Source organism: Strix aluco, chromosome 8 (assembly GCF_031877795.1).
Source record: "Strix aluco isolate bStrAlu1 chromosome 8, bStrAlu1.hap1, whole genome shotgun sequence".
Lineage (NCBI taxonomy): Eukaryota > Metazoa > Chordata > Aves > Strigiformes > Strigidae > Strix > Strix aluco.
In genome coordinates, this window is record NC_133938.1 from 28,181,101 (window position 1) to 28,201,387 (window position 20,287).

Consider the following 20,287-nt stretch of genomic DNA (forward strand, 5'->3'; position numbering starts at 1 on the left):
TGTCCTGCTCCTCCCCATCCACTTGTCGTACTGACCACAGGGCAGTACTAGTTGTCTTCATATATGAGGGTTTTTTAGGTTGGTATTTTTTTTACTGAGTAATTCAACTCCATGGGAAACTGATTGTTTGGAAATGCTTTTGACTAGACTTCCTACTTAAGTGTATTGCAGTTTGGCAGGGGAACACTTGCTGTGTGGTAATCTAGAAAAGTAAACTCTCTTCACTTAAGCATTTCTCTGTTATTTATGTGAAAGTTGTAGCTGCCATATACTGTTTAGGATGGATGTAGAGCGATCCTCATTCTCATGAGGATCACCTGGAGTCATAGGTATGTGTGGAAAGAGCATTTAGAACTTGTGAAAAATACTTTATTTTTGGAGACCTTTATCTTGAAGCGTTGGCTCAAATGACCTTAAATATACATTACCAACCTTAGGTAGTGCCTGCACAACAACTTTCTGGGTTGTCTGAGCAAGCATGTGACTTTGAAGAATCTAGAAAAGTCAATCTTAAAATAGAAGGGTGTATCATCTTTATTTTTGTGTAAGTGACCATTTCTAACTATGCTTGAAGAAACAGTGCTCTTTGAAAATGCTATATCTTAACTAACAGTTGCTCTCAGGGAATTTATTGCTCTTCTGCTTTACATATTTTTAAAAAGAAAGTGTAAACTGAGTATCTCTGGATTAACAGGCTTGATCAGAAATTCAGAATTTTCTTAGATCTGTTTAGCCGGTTTAAGGAGTTTAAGATCTCATGCAGAAGCAGTGTGGTGGAGAGAAAGAGAAGAGGAAGATGAAGTTTGAAGGAATTGATCCTGTGAAGCTGATAAGACAGTTTGATTTCGTGACTGTTGCAGGGGCACCAGACTGGGTAGGAGCACATTTTCCCTTAGACAAGCATGTGGGCTGGCTAAGTGATGGTCAGGAAATGAAAATGAGATTACTATAGTAACAGTTACACACCCACACTGCTCACACACGTTTTGGATTATTAGCTGCTTTTTTGGACTTGTTATACAACGGGTATAGAGGGGGTGAGTTAATGCGGCTTTGAGAGCCTTCACTTCTGTATTTCCTGTATTTGTTTAAGTTGGCCATGTTGTTTTGCTAGCTTGATTTTTAAAACTAGTCATTTGAAAAACAGCAAAGAAAGAGAGGTTGGAGAGGCCAAAATGCTTACATTAAACTCCGATAAAGGCAAGGCACCCAGCCATTTCTTTCCCCCTTACAGTCAAGCATGCAGCATGAAATTTCTGAAATGTTGGATAAGGTTCTGTCTGGGAAGGAAAGGTCAACAGAGAGAGAAGAGAAATGGTGGTCTGTCACACCCAGGCAAGATGTGAACAGGGCCTGCTCATCTGGAAGAAAGTGCCAAGAGCATGAACTAGAAATTCCTCTTTAGACTCCTTCTCTCTGAATTGGAGCAGTGCCGATGATACTGTGACTATAAATGGAATTGCTCTAGCCCTTCCTTCTGGACTGCCTTAAGATGTTACCATAGCTCAGCATTATGGCCGTAGAGGCAGGAGGTAGTTACATCTTGTACTGCTGGAATGGTTTTTGATATGATTTTGCATCTTGTGACCTGTGAAACTGCTTTGAAGAAACTGGTTGTGCCCAAGCAGCAATTTAAGCATAATTGGGTTGTTCCTGGACTAGCCCCAAAATAAGTTCTTGTTTCCTGTAGATATTTTCATCTTTGCTTTTGAGTGAATTTAATTTTTTGCAAATACAGATACATGAAAATGAGAGCTTGAAAATATGGAAAAAGCCTGCAACTTGAAGTTACACATCACAGCAGCTTTTTCTACAGTAGTACAAGTACTGTTTACTCACAGTGTAGTCAAGCTGCTATTTTAAGTTCTCAGGTTCCGTTTGTGGGTTTACACAAACAAATCTTGCATTAGGTAATTCATGAAGTCATGTGTTAGAGGTCAGTGTTTGGTGGCAAGTGTAAGTGAAGAGTTATATATACTGTCAGTATTACATCTGTATGAAAGGTAACTTATTTTCTATCAACCTAGCATAATCATATTTCTTCTGGGCTTTGATTTAGGTAAAAAGACTTTAGACAAGTGAGTATGTTAGGTCAATCATAACAGATAGTTGTAGTAAAAAACCCCAAACTTCTGTGAAAGTTCACTTAACCTGAAGCATTAGCAACTCCTTTAAATATAAGAATGAGCTCGTAGTTATAAATATTTGACAAAAAAGGAGTTCATTTGGCAACTAACCTTTAATGGAATGTTAAACAAGTCAATAGAGGAAGTTCTTAGCTGGGAAAGTGATTATTCATTGTTATCCATCAAAATAATTACCCATTAACTAAGATAAGGACCCTAGGGAATTCCAAGGGCTTGTTCAGGAAACGATCCGTCAGGCTGGAGCAGGCTGTTTATGAGAGCTGGAACACTTCCTGGGAAGAGGAAGTAGCCTCACACCGGTTCCTAGCGGAACGTCAGTGTCGCGTGGTGAGCATCATGAATGGGGTCTAACGGACATACTGAATTTCCCGTGGTGGGGAAAACCCTGCTTGCTGGGATTTAGAGATGAGCTGCTTGCTGTGGGGTGTGAGGTTCTGCATGGTGGCAGTCTTGGGGTACCAGATGGTGTGTGTGCCTCTGCTTCGGGTGAGCTGGCTCTCTTAGGTGGAGTAGCCCAGCTCACATTGATTTCAAGAAGCTGAACTGTTAGGAGTTGTATGCAGGCAGCTGCTGTTGGGCACCTGGTATCCAGAACCTTCTGTGTTAAAATAATGCAGATCAGTTTTAGCACTCTGTGTTGAGATCCCTAACTTTTTTTGTCAGCAGTCCCTAAATCTGGCAATAACTTGATGTTTTTGTTCAGGTGTAATTTCCTGTCCCCATAACTAATTGGTCCTGCAGAAAGTCTGAGGTGTAGTTTATAGGTTAAAATAAGGCTAAGGATTAAGATTTGGATGGAATTGGATATGGTGCTCTGGAATGGGGTGGAGATTTCAGATCACATGGGAGTAAAGTTAATCTGCTTGTATCTGTCTGTGTACTAGAGGAGGAGCAACACGCTGTTAGCAGTGGGAACACTTTTCCCCTTGAGGTTCTCGTTCCTTAGTTTGATGTGCTTGGAGATACAGAGCAAAAGTCAGGATATGTATTGCAAACTGTTCTCTTGGACGGAGAAAGCAAAGAACAACATATGAGTCCCAGCACAGGGGGGAACAGGAAACAGTGTCAGGTGTCCAGATACATCAAAACAATGAACTCTCGGGCTTTCTGGAAAAGAGTCAGGTTATGTAAGTGCAAAATCGGATACTGGGACCCAGCTTAAGAAAAGCTCACGTGTCTCAAGCAACTTGATGCTTGTGGTGCTCAAATGTAGGTGCGTTGGCACAAATGACCATGACTCTCAAGGGCTGATATTAGGAATGAAAGCTGAACTTCACTAAGACGGTTTTATTTACAAATTAAGCAGACTGTAATATTGCAGTGTAAGCTGGACTTGAAGAGGATGCAAAACCCATGCCTTTACAGCTCTTAGATGTTCTGAAACTAAGCCAAAGTTGTTCTTCAGAGTAGGACAAATTTAAAGGGAATTTGGGAGTTGGGAAGTTACTAAAAAGGAAACTTGTGTGTTCTTCAGCTGTGCACTCAAAATAGTGTCATCTTCATCATTTCAACCCTTCTTGATTCCCTTTCCCTTAGAGATGTCTTTTGACAGAGCACACTTGGCTGTGTGTCATTTCTCTCGAACCTTTTACGACATTGCCTTTTTTTTTTTTGTAAGCTCTTTTTTGTTTCTATGCTCCTGTCACTAGTGGTATCCTCCAGCTTTTAGTGTGGGATTAATGGTTTTCTACATTTGCATGAGATGCTTGAGGACTAACTTTTCGGTGGTGGTATAGCTGTTTAAAATGTGAAAATGTACAATGGCTTGGGGAGGTTTTAGTATTGGCATGACTTCCGTGCTTTATTATTACTCAAAATCATTTGGCTGCTTTAAATTTGTGTGCAGTACATTTAAATAAATGCCCACTGTCAGGAATTTGTTTACTAGAAAGTAGGGTAGGTCTTCATATTGTCCGAGCTGAAAGGATAAGAACTTAAACCTTTCGCATTTGTGGTTCTGGGTGTATTTCCATGCTGATCACATTGGCATGAGTACACTCTGTGGTCAGTGGGATGATTCTCTCCTCAAGCTGGAAAGCAAGCTGATAGGACACCCCTGTGTTTTATAGCCTTTGGTCATACATGGTAGCTTTATACAGTTTCAAACAGAGTGATCTGATAGGAATTGTATTCCTTGGTAGTTGTTCCTCAGCAGCTTTTGCCAGGAAGGCACTGCTGTGATGATTAGGATTCAGACTAACCATGTTCTATTTCCTCTTCATTTTAACCTTCCCTACTGCCATGAAATTTGTAGGGTCTTTGAGTGAAGGTGGGAAGGGTTTTGAGGGGAGAGAGTAATATTGCAGGTCATCTTTTTTGTTTTGTTTTGGTTGTTTTTTTTTTTTGATGTTGAGTCTGTTCCTCCTTCCTGATGGATGCTAATACACTTGATACGGCGTGGCAACAGCACTCCGCTTCTGACTCTTACCTGTAGTATTGGAGAAGTTCAAGAGGTGGAAACGCATCTCAATGTATCTCAAGTCTCTTGAAAGTAGCAGTAGTCTGGAGAAGCTGCATCAGAGCTTTACAGGATCAGTCTCATCTGCCACACAGCACGATTTCTGTTGGACCAGATGTTGCTTGGAGGGTCTATGTGACTTGACACAGACGTTATGGAAGTGTCTGGAACAGGGCATCAAAAGTAGAGGGGTTAAAGCATAATTTTGGATGAGAGGACTGTGTCATGTTAATATTACATTCCAAAGCAGTGGAAGAGGCAGAGCTGATGTTTTAAATTAACGTGTGTGTTCTGGAATCATTTACTTCATCTACATTAGCATGCATCCACTTGTGCTTTGATAAATAGCGCTCTCATCCAGCAGAAATGGCAGGTTTATTTAATGAAGCATGAAGTAAATTAGCAGGGGTAATCGAGGGGAAGATGGATTATCGATGACTCCCTTCCCTAATGTCTCCACTCCTTATTTTAAAGGAGAAGGAGATCTAGCAAGGATATTTTGCCAGTGTGGCTGTGTTCATTAGGAGCCTTGATATTTTTTCATTGGGGAAGGGTGTCTGGTTTCTTCTGCTTTTCAGTCAGGGCTTAGTGTGTAAGTATTGCTTGGGTGGTGGCTGATTTGTTGATTGGTTTGTCTAACACTGAAAAGGGCCAGATCAGAAATTTGGAAGCTCATTTTCAAAGCACAGAAGATCTTTCTTTGACATAGCCAAGGCATATGAACTATGTTGAGGTATTGAAGTGAATGCTGGGCACTTTTTTGCCATGGGAAGAACTCGTCCTGGCTGATGCTCTAACTGCTGCTTGGTGGACAGTGGTGAGCTTACCTCATAGTAAACTAAATGTCTTGGTCTTCACTTTGTTTGCATTGAAAGACAGTGCTCATTAGTCACTTAAAGAAAAGAATACCCTTGTCTTTTTGGTTGTGAAAACATACTGGGCCATCTACCCACCTAGTAGTGTTTTAACTGTGTAATCTGACCTGCATGCTATCAGCAAAGGCATTCAACAAAGTCTCTGGTCAGTGTGCTGCACTGAAGTTCATCAGGATTAGGTTAACAGGGCAAGTGTTTAAGAAAAAAAGAAGGGGGGAAGCTGCATGAAGGGTGAATTCTCTTCAAAAGAGTCTGGAAACCCGTTTCAGTCTACTGCATTTCTGCTTTGTCCAGGTTTCGAGGGAACCGTCTGTGGACACAACGTTGACGACTGCCCAAATCACAACTGCCAAAATGGGGGTATATGTGTGGACGGCGTGAACACGTACAACTGCCGCTGCCCACCGCAATGGACAGGTATGTACTGTGAAAACAAATGCAGGACTTCTGGCCTTCGCTCGGTGTACAATTGGAGTTGCATATGGCTGAATGCAGCTCATGTGTGCCTTGTTCTGCAGTCTCGGGGGCAGACGTCAGTGGAACCCTTAAAAGAAAATTCTTTGCATCAAAGCCACTGCAATGGGGGGTGATTTCCTGTTGCACCAGGCAGTATTACAGGTTTATATGCGCATCTGTGATTCTTGAGCCACAATGCAGTGCAACTATCAGAGCTGCACTTCTGCTTGTCTGGATTACTTTGTAAGAGGATATGTGTTTTCCAAAAGTACAAAACATGGCTTTGTTATTACAGGTGTGTGCATATAGTGGTGCTTTGCTGATACATTTGGGAGTATTTTTAACCTGGGATAATGATCCTCATGTAGATAATAGTAATGCTGCTGAGGAACCAGGCAAATCTGAAAGGAGGCATAGGTGGGAGAAAGGGTGGAAAGAGAAGTCTATGTATGGGAAGCCTATGTTTTTGCTAATATTATTTTCCTGCTGTGACTGATTTTTATCTGGAGTTCTCTGACTAGCAAAGCTACTTTTGCTTCGGAAATGAGTCTACTTTACTCTGAGTCTGTAGGGGGAAAAAGTGTGAATTTCAAGAAAGTGTTATGAGTGATGTAAGGAAGCAGATTACAGGAAATTCAGTGTCATCTTTTGTCACAAAATGTCTCCAAACCTCAAAAATAAACAAATACCTCCGGTTTTGGCTTGGGTTTTTTTGAGTCATACCAGTCATTCTTAGCTGGCACACTTTTTCAGTTGAGTATAATTTTGCCCTTCTTTCAAAATCATAGGTAGAAAAAAGCCCTAAAACTGGAAAACTGAGGTATATACCCAATTTGCATTTTTCCTTTCATAAAGTAAATTGGGATACTTGTTTTGGAACTGAGCTTGAACTAGCTCCTCAGGTTCTGAAGAACCTTTGGCACATTTTTCTCTGTATCGAGAAAATACTATGTTAGAAACCAGAAGATCTGTAGTGATTGGTAGCTCAGACAAATGAGCTAGAGCTACTAGAGACCAGAGGTTTCATGTTGTTCTAGCTTTTTTCCTCAGAGAGCATCATTCTCATTATAAACTAGTTGTCATTAGCTGCAAAGGAGGCTGCCAGTTAAGAACGCTCACAAATTTAAAATTATATATTCTTAAATGAAGTTGAAACCACATAAAAGAGTGAAATGCACCACTGCTTGCATAGATCTTTGAAACTAGGTGTAAATAGGAGAATGAGACCTTTCCTCAATGAGCAAGTACCCTTGCTTCTATACTGCTTCTCTGTCTGTGTGTCCTTAAAGACTGCAGAAAGTGAAACCTGCAAAGGAAAACATGAAGAGAGCTTGGGTGTGGAGCCAGCAACCCTTCAGTGATCCTTAAAATCTTGGTCCATGCCACAGAAGTTATAAACCTTGTTATGACTTCTAGTGTCTGTCAGTAGTAAATTAATCTCAGGCTTATTCTTGAAGCATAGAGGATATGATGGATCAGGAGTGCATACAGTGTGAGTATATGATCTACAAGGGGTTATTTTGCTTTGCAGAGGCATTGTAAATTTAGCTTGGTTTACAGGATTTGGGTGGATAGCTGCTGTCAACTAGGGATGACTTCTGCAACTGACGTGGAAGAGACCTTGGTGGTAATAGGCTGTGATTCGGTTTGGTTTTGTGGTAGATTGTCTCTATGATTAACCACTGAAATTCTTTGCAATGCAGTTGTGGTGGTTCTGAATCTTGTATGGTCTCTGACTAACTAGCATTGGGGAAAAATGGTTAGACCTGTGTTGTAGCCTAGTCTTGTGCCATCTTTCTTCAGTGTGATCAGTCTCTCCAGAAAACCTTGTGTTCGTGAAGGATGCTTCGTTTCGGTGAAATCCTGGAAAGAGAGAACTCCCCAAACCTTATGTTCCCATGGCTTTCTAAAACAATTTAATGGAATGGGCTTTCTGAGAATTTCCTTTGTTTATGGTGAAGTTAAGGTTATCAGTGCAGCAGTGATTTTAGATGATGGCTTCTCAAGGCCATTGACTTTCTGGACTTCAAGAATCAGGTCAGTTTACAACTAAAACTGGTCTCACCGTCTAGGAAATAGCAGCTTGGCTGTTTGAACAATGAATGTTAGAGCCTCTGGGGAACTGAACTCTCTTGTCTGAGATGAACAGTACCAGTTTCGGCATTCAAATTAAAACATGAGTAACTTCAGAAGGAGGTATGCATGTTCATATTGGCATATGTTTGACACATGTAGGGCAGTAGCTCTGTGCACGCACAGGATGCCTTGGCGATAGCCATTCTGCTGCAGTGTAACTGCTGATCTGAGTGGCTCTGCAGGCCGAAGGCTCACGATGGCAATGGAGGACTGTGTTTGGGGCCTTCTCTATGTTGCTTTGCTTGAAAGCCTCTACAGTGCAACATGCTTGGCCAGCTGGCCTTTAACAACTCATTTGTTATATCTGTAATACTCCTTTTGCTCAATAAATGTGCATGCAAATGATGTCCCATGACACCCCAAAGCCCTGTCCAGCTCCACAGTGAATGCAGCCCTGTGGTACGAGTGGACAAACGTCTTGCCTCTTGTTCTAACGTGGTCCTGCAGGTCATCCCAGCAGTGACTCTGCTCTGTCATCTCAGTAGCGTTTTCTTAAAAGAAGCTTGTTTGTCTGAATGGACTTCAATCCCTTTCCTGCATCTTCAATTAGAGACCAAGAAGGTGCAAGATAACAGTACATGTCCAGCTTGGAGACATGAGGGGTGACACTGAGGCAGAGCACAAAATAGGGAAGGTAGATGGAGGACTGCTAGAATAGTTTGGAGAGAGAACTTTTTTTCAAGATGAAACTGCAGCTGATGCTGACAGGAGTAAACTACAATAAAAAAAAGAGGAGTTACTCAGCAATAAGGAAATATTGTATAAGTGCAGGTCTATCCTTTGCACAAACGTGGTTTATAACATTGTAAATCATCTCTAAGGTAAGTGAAGAAAGGAGAGCTGAGCAAACAACTCTTTCAGAGTCTGTTCTGATAAATGCTTATAGCCCAACAGTGTCGAACTGTGGGAGTGAACGCTTCAGGAAGTCAAAAGCTTCCAATGAGACCTTGAGGTTAGAGGACATTATGTGCTGCTTAAAAAAAAAAAAAAGGCAAGCCCAAATACGCATGTTTTTAAGTAAACATCAGCCAAAAATGAAAGGATGTTAAATTTTCTAAAAATACTTAACTGTGTAGATATACTGTCTTCATAACAGTTCTGCAGTCTCTTCTTTCAAATACTTAGCTGTCAAGTAATCTTTGAGAAGTTTAAATTGGTCTGTTTGCAGTTTTAGTCTTTATTTAATCTTTGTGCTGTGGATGATGATCTAACATGTTTGTTAATATAGTTTGTGCTTCTTGGTGTAGAGAAACCAGTCGCATTCCTTGCTAGAAAATCAAGAGGCTGTACTGCATCTGACAAAGAATAGTTTTGTGTAAAGTAATATTGAAGCATCCTTTACTGAAACAGAATCTGTCCCAATTCCTTTTGGTAACCATCTGCCTCTTGTAATTTCCTGACAGGTGGTAGGCTGGACTGCATAACTACACATTTTTTAAAAAATATTTTTTTCTGCTTGCTACTAGAATCCAGCTTTTGAGACACTGTTTACTTTCAGTCTAATTTCCTACTCCTCAAATAGAGCTCACTGCTCCTTTTTTCTTGAAGTGTGTGCCTTCTCTTTCTCATTTTGCTGCTTTTGCGGGAAAGATAAAGCCTTGCCTTTCAGAAACAATGACAAGAAATTCCTGCTGTCACTGATGTTTTTCTCACCTTCAAAGTTCTCTTATTTCATATGGTTATAGTAATTGTCAACCTCAAACTTCTAACTGGCAAGACAATCTTGGATGCATTTTGGTGAAACTGCCCCAGATCTTTCCTGTTGCTGAAAGTCAACTGCTTTTTTTGTTTGAAGATGACTTTATCTTGTCCCAGGCTAAATCTGTTATCAGAACCTGTGTGTGTTTCAAGTGTTTCCTTTCAAGGCACTATGTTGCAGATGTGTAGTGAAGCTCACCTTTTCTTCGAAATGGATCAGGGTGCTTTTGTGAAAGATTGAAGTCTCTTCCTCTGTGCATGGCAGGCCAGAGAATTTGGTGTGTTTTAAGTGTTATTTGAGTCAAAATTAGCCAGAAATCCTGACTAACGTCTGTGCTATGTGAAGACTCTCCTTTATGGTGCTCTTCTGCAGCAGTTACACCAGACTGATGCAGTCTGAGCACTTAAACCTCACTGCAGTCTGAGGAAGAAGGTGTCTTTGCGTTCTCTCCCTGCTCCCAGCTACTTTTCCCCTTCCCCTGAGCTGGCTCTGGTATTTGTTGGAGTGTGCCACTTTAACTCACTAATCTAGTAAAAAAAATCCTGTCCAGCTGCCTTTTTTTTTTTTTTTTTTTTTTTGGTCTGGGATCAGGAATTAAAATTCACAGAGTGGTCTCATGAGTGAGTGGATGCCGAGGAAGTGATGGGAGTCTGGGGCTATAAAGTCATGTGGAAGGTTAGGGGGTCCTTCCACAGGACACAGTGAAACTATCTGAGAACTTAGACTGCTCAGTCGTTCCAGACTACAATTTTATATAAAGAAACAGGGCTTTGTTTAAAGTGCACCTGTTTACTTTGTTGATCTAATCTATGCAGCTTTGTGTCAAGAAAGATGACTTGAGAATTTGGGTACTTAAGTGATTAACAATATAAAATGCTGTAAATGATTTTGTTTTTCTTGTCTGAGAAGAACTCCTGCTTCACTGTGGAAAGTTTGCAGTGCTTCAGAGGATCATCATGAATATGTGTTTGGCCCAAGTCGCCTCCAGGAATGGTGCACAGCAGAGACTGAGATTTGTATCCTCCATTGACTGAAGTCCTTTGCACAGTTTGCTCCTGAAGTGCTGCATCAGGAGTTGTGGGATGAGTCTCTGGGTTTCGGGGACACACTATGTCCACGCTCAAGTGGGTTTTAGAAGACCTACATTATAGTCTTCAGTTGCAGGCTTGGCCTGCTTGCTTCCTTTCATTATTTCTACCCCTGTGGCTGGGAAGGCGAGACTCCCATGGCAGTTGTATTTATTTAGGCTTTGTTTTCCCCTGAAAAGGGGGCTCCACTGAACTGTATATTTTAAAATCTAGGCGACCTTTTGTCTCAAGGGAAGCACAGTGTGCTAACAGCTGACTCCACCAAATAACTCCAGCATTGGGAGCTAGCTTAAGAAGCAAATGTTTGTCTTGAGTAGAAAAGCTCTTCAGGCAGCAGGGCTGTGCTTTTTAATTAAAATAGCCGTTAGCCTGGTCATATGCTCTTAAACACTAGCACAGGGGTTACTTTTTCTGCAGAGCTTTAGGCAGGAATTTTCAAAGAGGGGAGTTAAGGGTTCGATTCCTATTTAATTAGAGTAATATTTGCTCCCTACCTTGGTTTTCTTTGAAAATCCCAGCCTTAAACTCTGGGCAGACAGGACTTTTCTTTGCTAAGAAGGGAGGATAAACATCAAAAGGCTAATGTTTAACATTTTTATGTAAGATTTTATGCTCTGGTATTTTGTTTTTTAAAACTTTCTTTGCCAAATACCACTTTCTTCAGCTTCTGTATCACAAAGTATATAGTAACAAGTCACATTAACTTAGTGTTCAGAAAAAATACTGCCTTGCTTGGAATACTTAGAGGCTTGAAATGTAGAGGAACTATCTCTGATGTGGCTCGTAAATGTTGAACACGCTAGTCTCCTAAATGATGGAATATTTGCTATTTTCTATAGAGCATTGATTATTACCTGCCAGAGCGTGCTGTCAGGGTTGTACTCTTTTCTGATTCTGGTTGGCATGGGCATACATAACGTGCAAAGAGCAGTCTTCACCTTTGTATTAGCACAGGGAGGCTGGGTCAGACTCCTGCAAGAAGTGCAGTCATCTTTCCTAGTGGTGTAGCAATGGTAGACTTTCTGGTGCCTTTCCAGACTTTTATTAAAAAGCATAGTAGCCTCTTTGGTACTGGCTGAGATCCGTCTGTTCCAAACTTGGCAATTTGGCTGGTGATTTGCTGTCACTACAGTAGTATCTCCAAGAGACAGCTCTCTGAAAGAGGCCAAGAGGGATTATGATTCTTTTTCTTCCTTCATGTTTGAACTGGCACATACAAAGGGAGCAGGGAGCACGTGGCAGCCTCTGGAGCTGGCAGCTCTAAGTTTGAATGTACAAATGATTTGAAGTATTGGACATAAACAAACTTTATCCTAGATGTTGTTTGTTTCTCTTGTGATACTTGATCCCAGTGTTGTGCAGAGCAGATTGATTTGGGAGGCACTAAAAGATACACAATTAGTCAGTACCTTATCCAGTATGGGTTCTGGAACCCCTACCACAACCTGCCATTTGTTTTGTGCTGCTTTCCATTTCCCAACAGCAGACCTTGGTTAGGAGGTAGCTGTAATAAAACACCTGAAGTGTTTACAGCTCAACTGATCCGATGACAGGAAGACAGCATCCAATTTAGACCATGCTGCTGCCTCTTCCCTTGTGCCTTTGGTGAATTTCCAGGCCGGGAAATACTCTTTGTGATCAGATGTGCCAAATAATCTCTTGTGGAGCTGTCTTTAAGTTTTCAGTACATCTTGCGTGTGTTTGGCACTAAAACAAAATAGGCTAGACCACTCTGGTGAGGCTGGGTTAGTGGATGTGTGCTGTGAAACCAGGCTAATAAGTAACAGTTGTTCTATCTGCAGCTGACTTGTTTCTGGCAGTTTCTGTCCCTTCCCTTGTACTTAGAATGAGGTGATTTGTCTTTGGATAATTACTAAAGATGCGTTGCCGAGATAGCTTGAGAATATGAAGCTTTTATTGTAAGTTTTGGCTCCAACTGTTACATTTTTGCCTTGCAGATCTTTTCACTTGTTAGGTATTCCCTGATTCACTGGATTTTCCAGAGGAGGTAGAGAAGGGCAAGATGGAGAGTAGCTTGGTGATGTGTATTTCCTTTTGGTTACTTCTCTATCTTGCTGCTCTCCACAGCCATTTCACCTACCACTGCCATATTAAACCAGTCTGTTGTTAGCGCATCACTAATAATTTTTAATTAATTTGGTTCTGTTCATTTGTATTACTGCCTCTGAAGAGCTCTGTCAGGACTGCCCTCTCTACCCAGTAGTCTGTGGGGAGTGATTTAGGGCAGTATTTAATGGATCAGGGCGTGCGTAAGTCTCTTAAAGCCCTGAGTTTTGTATTTTGGGGGTTGTAAAATCCCTTGTAAAAGCCCATTAGTTCCACTACATGCTTCCCAGTGTGGTTATGAAATTAAACTCTTTTCTCCACCATATTAGCCTAAAATAAACACAGATGTTTACTCTGCTCGCTACATCTTCAATTGTTCAAATTCTGTATTAAGCTCTTAAATTTTATCATATCTTGGATGGCATTTGACATTGCCCAAGATACAGTAGATCTATTAAAGACAAAACCAAAAACCCAATACCTGAAGTCTGGGAATGGCTGCTGCTTCTTTGCTGCTCTGTAGTCCTATATTTCAAATGGGAGAAAGGTGCTGTGAGATCCTGGGGAAGGAACACTTTTTTGAGAGATGTGCTACCTCTCACTTCTTTAGAAAACTCCTACAAGGGGAAAAAATATTTGGCTTCAGTCCTTTTTTGGGGGGGGGGAAACTACTGTAATACTTAAGTGGGGAAGACCATTACTAAACACACATGCAACTGGGGGCACTTCTTGCAGATGTAAACAGCGCAGTCCATTGAACTGTATGTGTGGCTGAAGCCATCCTTGGAGCTGAAAACAGCAGTTGCATTCATCGGGTTGTCTGCAGGGAGCTGTGGAGGTGGCTTTGTTGGAGGGTCTGGAACTTGCATGTGATCTGGACATCACACTTGAGATACCTTTCTCTCAGTATTACCTGTTTATGCTCTGGATGTTCTTGTCTGTATAAAAGTGGTGCCTCTTTCAGAGAAGTTTGAAGTTCTTTGCTTTGAGATACGTTGTGTCAATAAAGCAAATTATATAAATGATCAAATATTTTCTTTAGTATACTTTGCCACGTGCTGTATGTTCCCTGCAATAATGTTGTATTATACTTTTTATTATCTTTCTGCCTTTGTGGGTAACAATAGCTTTGTAAGTCTCTTACGAAATTCTTCTCTCCATTGGTCAGTCGGACTCTGAACTCCACCCCTTTTCAGTGTCTTTATTCAGAGGTGGTGGCTTCAGTACTGTAAAACATATTCCAGACTGAGGCTATGTCATTGCTATTACACAAGAACAACTGTTTGCATGAGTTATTCTTCCTTGTAGTCAAATGTCTTGTCAGTGATGTTTATTTTGTTGATTAAAAATGTGATTGAGCAGAGGTCCCCACTGAACTCTTCCAGGGAAGCTGAAGAGTTTCCTCAAGGAGTGCCTAACCTAAACCTTCTGCAGCAACAAGTCTGTTTGCCTTTGTATTTTGCTTGGCATTTGTGCATCAAGCCTTGTCTGCTGTTGCACTGCCCAAAAACCTCGCTTGGTTGAATCTGTCTGAAATTCTCTGACTTTCTCTTGGATAATATAAATGTTATTTTGTTAAAGATATCACTGCCTACTGTTTGTCTCCTTCCAGGACATTAGTTAAATGCTCCAGTGTCTGTATATATTCATTAATTGTAACTTAGTTTTTTGAAGGAGTATGGATCATTCTGTGAGTTAAAGATTAATTGAATGTTTTTACAAATATGCAATTCAGAAATATGGGAGTTAAAGTATTTTTCATAAACACCATTTTACTAGAAGGCCCAATGGTTCCATGCAACTTTTCCTTTTCCATTTGCTGAGGAGACTCACATAACAAGTTGAGGAAACTGAGCTTTGACCTGACTGAACAACATGCTTCAGGTTATATGGTCAATGCAGACATTTTCCTTGTGTTACAAGACAGAACTGGACAGAGAAATGTCCTTGCCCAGCCAGCTGGTGTCTGCCAGCCGGCATCCTGAATATATACACAGGTGCTTAGAGAGGAGAAGAAACTGCATGGTCCCTTGCAGTGTGGTACTGCTAACCTTCTGCCACAGTTAGATTTGGTCATTTATACAAATACTGTCTCTTATCTCTTAGCTGGTTCTTGAGTCTTGATAAGGTGCTGTTCACCTTCTTACTTAGAGTCCTTTGAAACTTGGAGAAAAAAATGTAAACAGTTCTAATGAGCCACACTTTCCTTAGCTACACTGATGGTGTTTAACAGCTATACAGGAATCTTCGAAATACTTTGTGAATTAAATTACTCTTTCTGAGAGTTTCTGTGTAGATCTGGTCTATAGCTTCCCAGATAGCCCTTGCAAGAGAGCTAGTGAGCTATTCCCTGCATACTGGAGCACTAGTCTGAGACAAGTGACAAACTTCTGGTGAGGTACTGAGAGGATGGAGGCATAAGAGCTGCTTGAAACCTGATGCTCCTCTTCCAGTGAGTCTCTTAGGACCTTGAGGACCAGTTTGTGATTCTCGCTGGATTATCTTTCCCTTCCAGTATCATTACACTTTTAAGATGTTCTGACTTGCAGTTTGGTCTGAGTCCAGTGCTGTTGTGATTTTGAGAGAAATGAACATTGCTGTGTCCTCCCAGCTCAGTTTTCAAGAAACTGATTTTATTTCAAGACACGGGAAGGTATTTGCATCCTTTGTCCTACCAAGTGTTTTTAGTGCTTAAACTGCATGTGAAATCTTCTCTCAGGAGCTTTAGCCTCTGGTACTCCAGCTGTGCATCAGCAGTCTTTCCTGCTGGAGAGTTGTAAGAGGCCAAGAAAACTTTCTCCTTTATGGAAAGTCTGCTCTGCCAAAGATGAGGACCTCTGGTTGAACTGACTGAAGGCCCTGCATTCAGCTGCAGGAAAAGTGCAGTTGGAACTGGGGTTTATACAAAGCCTGTATGGTTCAGTAGGATCAGCTTTTGAAGGTGCCTGCTGCTGCTTCACAGGGTGACTGTTTTGGTTTCTTATTTGCTCAAGCTAATGCTCTACTTTTTCAGTGTAGGATTGTAGTCATTTTATGTGCTATCTGCTTTACCTTCATAAACGAGGCTTTATTTTCTTTTTAACATAAAGACCTCTAGGAGAAGGGACTGGATGTTTCTCATCAATAAAATCTGGTACAACTACTTGAGGGGCCTTGAACCACTGCATCCTGTGTCTGCCTAAAGAGAAGCTCCTAGAGTTCCTGTCCAGTTCCTGCTGGTCTGAAAATGGGAGCAATCAAAGCAGCAAACATGTCTGTCTTACTCCATATGACTTTTCTGAGGGGAAATATGCAGGAAGTAACTTAGTTTCATAGTGGGCAAAAAGTGCTAAGAGTTGAAGTCTGTTCCCTTTTTCTACTTCTAGTTTTCAATTTTGAAATACCACATGGACTAACTGTTTACTTTGTACAAGGTCACTTAGAACCTGAGTCGGCATTTTGCTGATTTCCCAGGCTCTGCAAATATCAAGGTCAGGTTAGGCTTTTATTAGCTGCTTGGAGTAATTTGTGTTTCCTTTCTTGTTGTCTCTTATATGTACGCTTCTACGTTTCTATTAAAATATTGTTACACAGTGTATGTGTGTTTGCCTTCACTAATTTACCCTATATTTACTATGTTTTTTAGAAATGTAATTGAAACTAGAAAGAGCACAAGAAAATAAATACCTACAGAAACTTACAGCTAAATGAATTAGGACTTAGCTGAAGTTGTTCCGGCATTCAGAAGCACTAGGGTATGAAGATGTGTAGTACTATGCAATTCATAATGGTGTTTGTACTTGGAAGTTGAATTTCAGTTCTGAGAATGAAAGACTTGGTTCTTCCTAAAACTGTTAACCAGCAGAAAACAAGCTTACCAAGTACATGGCTACAAATAAAGATACTTGGTTCAGTTACAATTAAGTCAAAGAAGCATCCTTAAAGTAAACTGTTTCAGAGATCTTTTGGCTCATTTGATTTAAATCTACCTGACTCACGTGCCGGAGAAACCTTGTGCAGAATATTCATTGAGATGTTTTAGAATTAAATCCGGTTTTATGTCTGACACTGAAAGAGAATGCTGTCTCTATCATGAAAAAGTTATTCAGGAAGCTCCCAGGACAGACACTACATTGAAGACCTAGGTTGCTAATGCCAGAAGGATCAAATCTTTTCTTTGCAGCACCTGCCCAAAATATTAATCTGTTTCTCTCATTTGCAGAGGGCATTGAAATCTCTGAGGGCAAATTAGCCCTTTTGGGAGAATGAGAGGTTGTGGCCATCCTGCAGTCCCACTAAGAATGAAGTGATGATGATGCTTTGAGGGAGGGCAGCCTTGAAAGCCATTTGCAAATATGCATGCTGGTTTCTGGGGAAAAAAACCCCCAATGAACCAACCAAACAGCAGCAACAAAAAAAAACAGCCAACCAACCCACCAAAAAACCAACCTGTGTGGAAGAATTACAATAATGACCATTAATCCCATGTTGTTAACACCTAAAGATTCAAAACCACCATAAGACAAACCATAAATACCCAAACCCCACCTAACCACCCCCTCTAAAAAAACCTTTATTTCTGTCTCTTGAGGGCTTTGAGCTACAGAATGTATTTCCAAGCCATTCAAGCCTGGCGTCAGTAATAAGGGCTCAAGCATTTTCAATGAATTGGAAATTGCTTTGCATTCTTGCCAGTTCACCAGCTCCAGTTAAGAAATACAAGCACCTGGGACTTTAGTCTGGGCTTTGTAGTATATTAAAACATAGTTCCAGAATCTTTCAAAAACTGTTATGCTTACATTGCCTGATGGTGATGAGACTGAGTACTTATTAATGTGGCTGGATTCATAGGCTCTGCTTGCCTTATGTTGCTTTTGATTAGTATATTTTTACCCAGAAGTTGAGTCTGGATTTCAGTTATAACTTCAATAAAGAACAAGTTTTTTTCATTAAAATACTCAATAGTAAAATGCAATAGTTAATTGCTCATTTACGCCCCTCAATATACTGAGTTGAATTTCCTTTGTTTTTAAAACAAACTCTATTACATGGAGCTCTGTTTATTTCATATTCATAATTAAGCACAAATATGATTGTGGTCTGGTAGCTGCAAAAGGAGCATTAGAGATCTGAGAAGCTAAGTGAAGATCAAATTTAAGGACCTCAGACATAGTAAGTTCTTGAAATACAGTTGAATTGCTCAAAGGAAGTTTAAACTCTTTTTTCTTTTCTTATGGAAACATTGAATACAGCTTTTAAAAGTTTAGTTTAGATTAGGGCTACAGAAATGTGGAATAGCCTGGGGTTATGGCAAGGACATCAGTGATGTCACTTGGTACTGTCCTTTCTAGAAGTGGAGAATAACTGCTAGGAAAAAGCAAATTAAATCCCAAGTGTTGATATTACTAGTGACACTTGAAATGGGAAGTTAAAAACAAACACAGAGAGTTTATATGAAGGAGTAGTTTTGCCCATCTTGGCTTTAAAAAAAGCCAAAACCCAAAACAAACTACAAACATGCATACACTCCCCCACCCCCCATCCACTAAAAAACTCCCACAAAATGTTGTATTTCAGGAGTGCTCTTCAGCCCATCACAAGGGAAATGATTTTGGGAGAGACGTAACAATATGGAGTGGTGTGGCAAATTCAGCACTAATGCTTTAGTGATACTGAGTTTAAATTGGCTGCAGTCAAAAGGAGGATGTAAATGCTGCAAGAACGCTTCTGCAAAATGATTGTGCTGTGGATGAGTGTTTGTCAGTGAGTACCTTCTTTGATCTGGGTTGGGCCCCCTCCAATAAAAGAGGGAAAATCAGTTTTATAATAAACAAATAGCGTCTTGATTATTTTTTTTTCTGAAGGAAGTCAATTGTGTTGAGTTGTGAGATATGCACGACTGCTAGGAACCAGTCTGAGATAACTGACTTTTTTCAGTTTGGTTTCTGATAAGCCAGTATCAAAAGCTAATGAACAAACAACTTCTATTATGACAAATGCATGGTTTTGTTTTTTCATAATGTAGAGAGCTATGTTTTGGAGATAACAATATGAAGTGTTAGATTTCCCCCCAACTGTTTTACGAAGTAAACTGGCAAGTGAGGATTAATTCTGAAAACTGTATTGTAATTATTAATACTGTTAAAATTTTACTATGGTTTTTCAAGTGATAAAATCCTTATTTTGAAGTAGTCCTCCTGGAGAAAGGAATACATACACAGAACAAAATCAGTTGTGCAACTTCTTTTTTAATAATAATTTATTTTTTTACCACTAAGGGAAAAAATCCAGGGCTAACAGGACCAAAGGCTAGGATTTTTTTTAGTACTTTGAAAAGAAATCATGATTTGAGTATAGTAGATGGAAATGGTTAATTCCTGCCAACAATAGATGTTTCAGTTCTGTCTGTTGGAGGAGGGTGTGTGTGTGCACTTGCATCATAATGTCTGGGCCATTAATAAATAAGGTGGCTGTTAAGCAACATCTAATGAGTATTTTTAAATTGGCAAACCTGAATAAACTGGAGCCCAGGCAAATTGGCAGGGAAGATGTGGCCTGCTCTTGAATTTCTTATTCTTGGAATACAGGGGGAATTCCAGGCAAATGTAACCATGCAGCTGATACAGTAGCTGGAGATGAGAAATGAGAGGATCTTGGTAGTAGCAACACAGTTACTTAAAAGTCTTGACCCAAATAATGGATTGGTGCTGCAAGCTAGTGAGGGAGGTGATGGTGTCAGCTGGAGGGGGGCGGGAAAAGGTCACATCAAACGAATCTGATCTTATTCTCTGATAAAAGGCAGTCTTTTGGTGCTATGTACGTTATATCAACGTTTTAGGAAGGATGGTAGAAGCAAGTTATAAGGAAGTGTTAAAAAAAAGCAACCTTTCAGTGCTAGAGTTCTTAACGTAACAGAAAGAGGAGAAACAGTTTATCAAAAAGAAGCCTGTGGACTGTGACCAGTACTCTGTGGTTGTACGTGCGCACCCATATGCCAGCCTGGGAAGAAATTAGCTGATGCTTAGCCATTAGGTTTTATCTGTTGAAGAAACTCAAATTAAGAATGAATGTCTTGAAACTTAAGCTAAACAATTACAGCTTAAAAGTAAACTGTTCAACTTTCATTGGGAAGATGAGTAAGTGTTGAAACAAAATACTGATGCAAGTGGTAGGTTCTCTAGATCTTGTCAAAGCAAGACGGGTTTGGATAAATAAATACTTCAGTAAATGTGAATTGCAGAGCTTTCTATAGATGTCACTCTGAAATTCAGCATCCTGTGAAACTGATTTCATACCTAGTGGTCTAGTGGTCCTTTTCCTTAAAACTCCCTCAAACAGTGTGTGTTTGTTTTCTTCTCTTCAATATATCCAGTCATTAAAGC

The 20,287-nt window shown here is 40.4% G+C and overlaps 1 protein-coding gene across 3 annotated transcripts in view; it reads left to right on the plus strand.

The window, feature by feature from the left end:
• The window catches only part of NOTCH2 (notch receptor 2), an 87,202-nt gene that overhangs the window by 22,098 nt on the left and 44,817 nt on the right, over positions 1-20,287 (plus strand). For all 3 annotated transcript variants that reach the window (XR_012624173.1, XM_074832825.1, XM_074832826.1), the window contains exon 5: positions 5,775-5,897. Coding sequence is in view for 2 of the 3 variants with exons in the window: in XM_074832825.1 (XP_074688926.1) it covers positions 5,775-5,897 (123 nt within the window). In the remaining variant the exon portion in view is untranslated. The remainder of the gene's footprint in view (positions 1-5,774; positions 5,898-20,287) is intronic.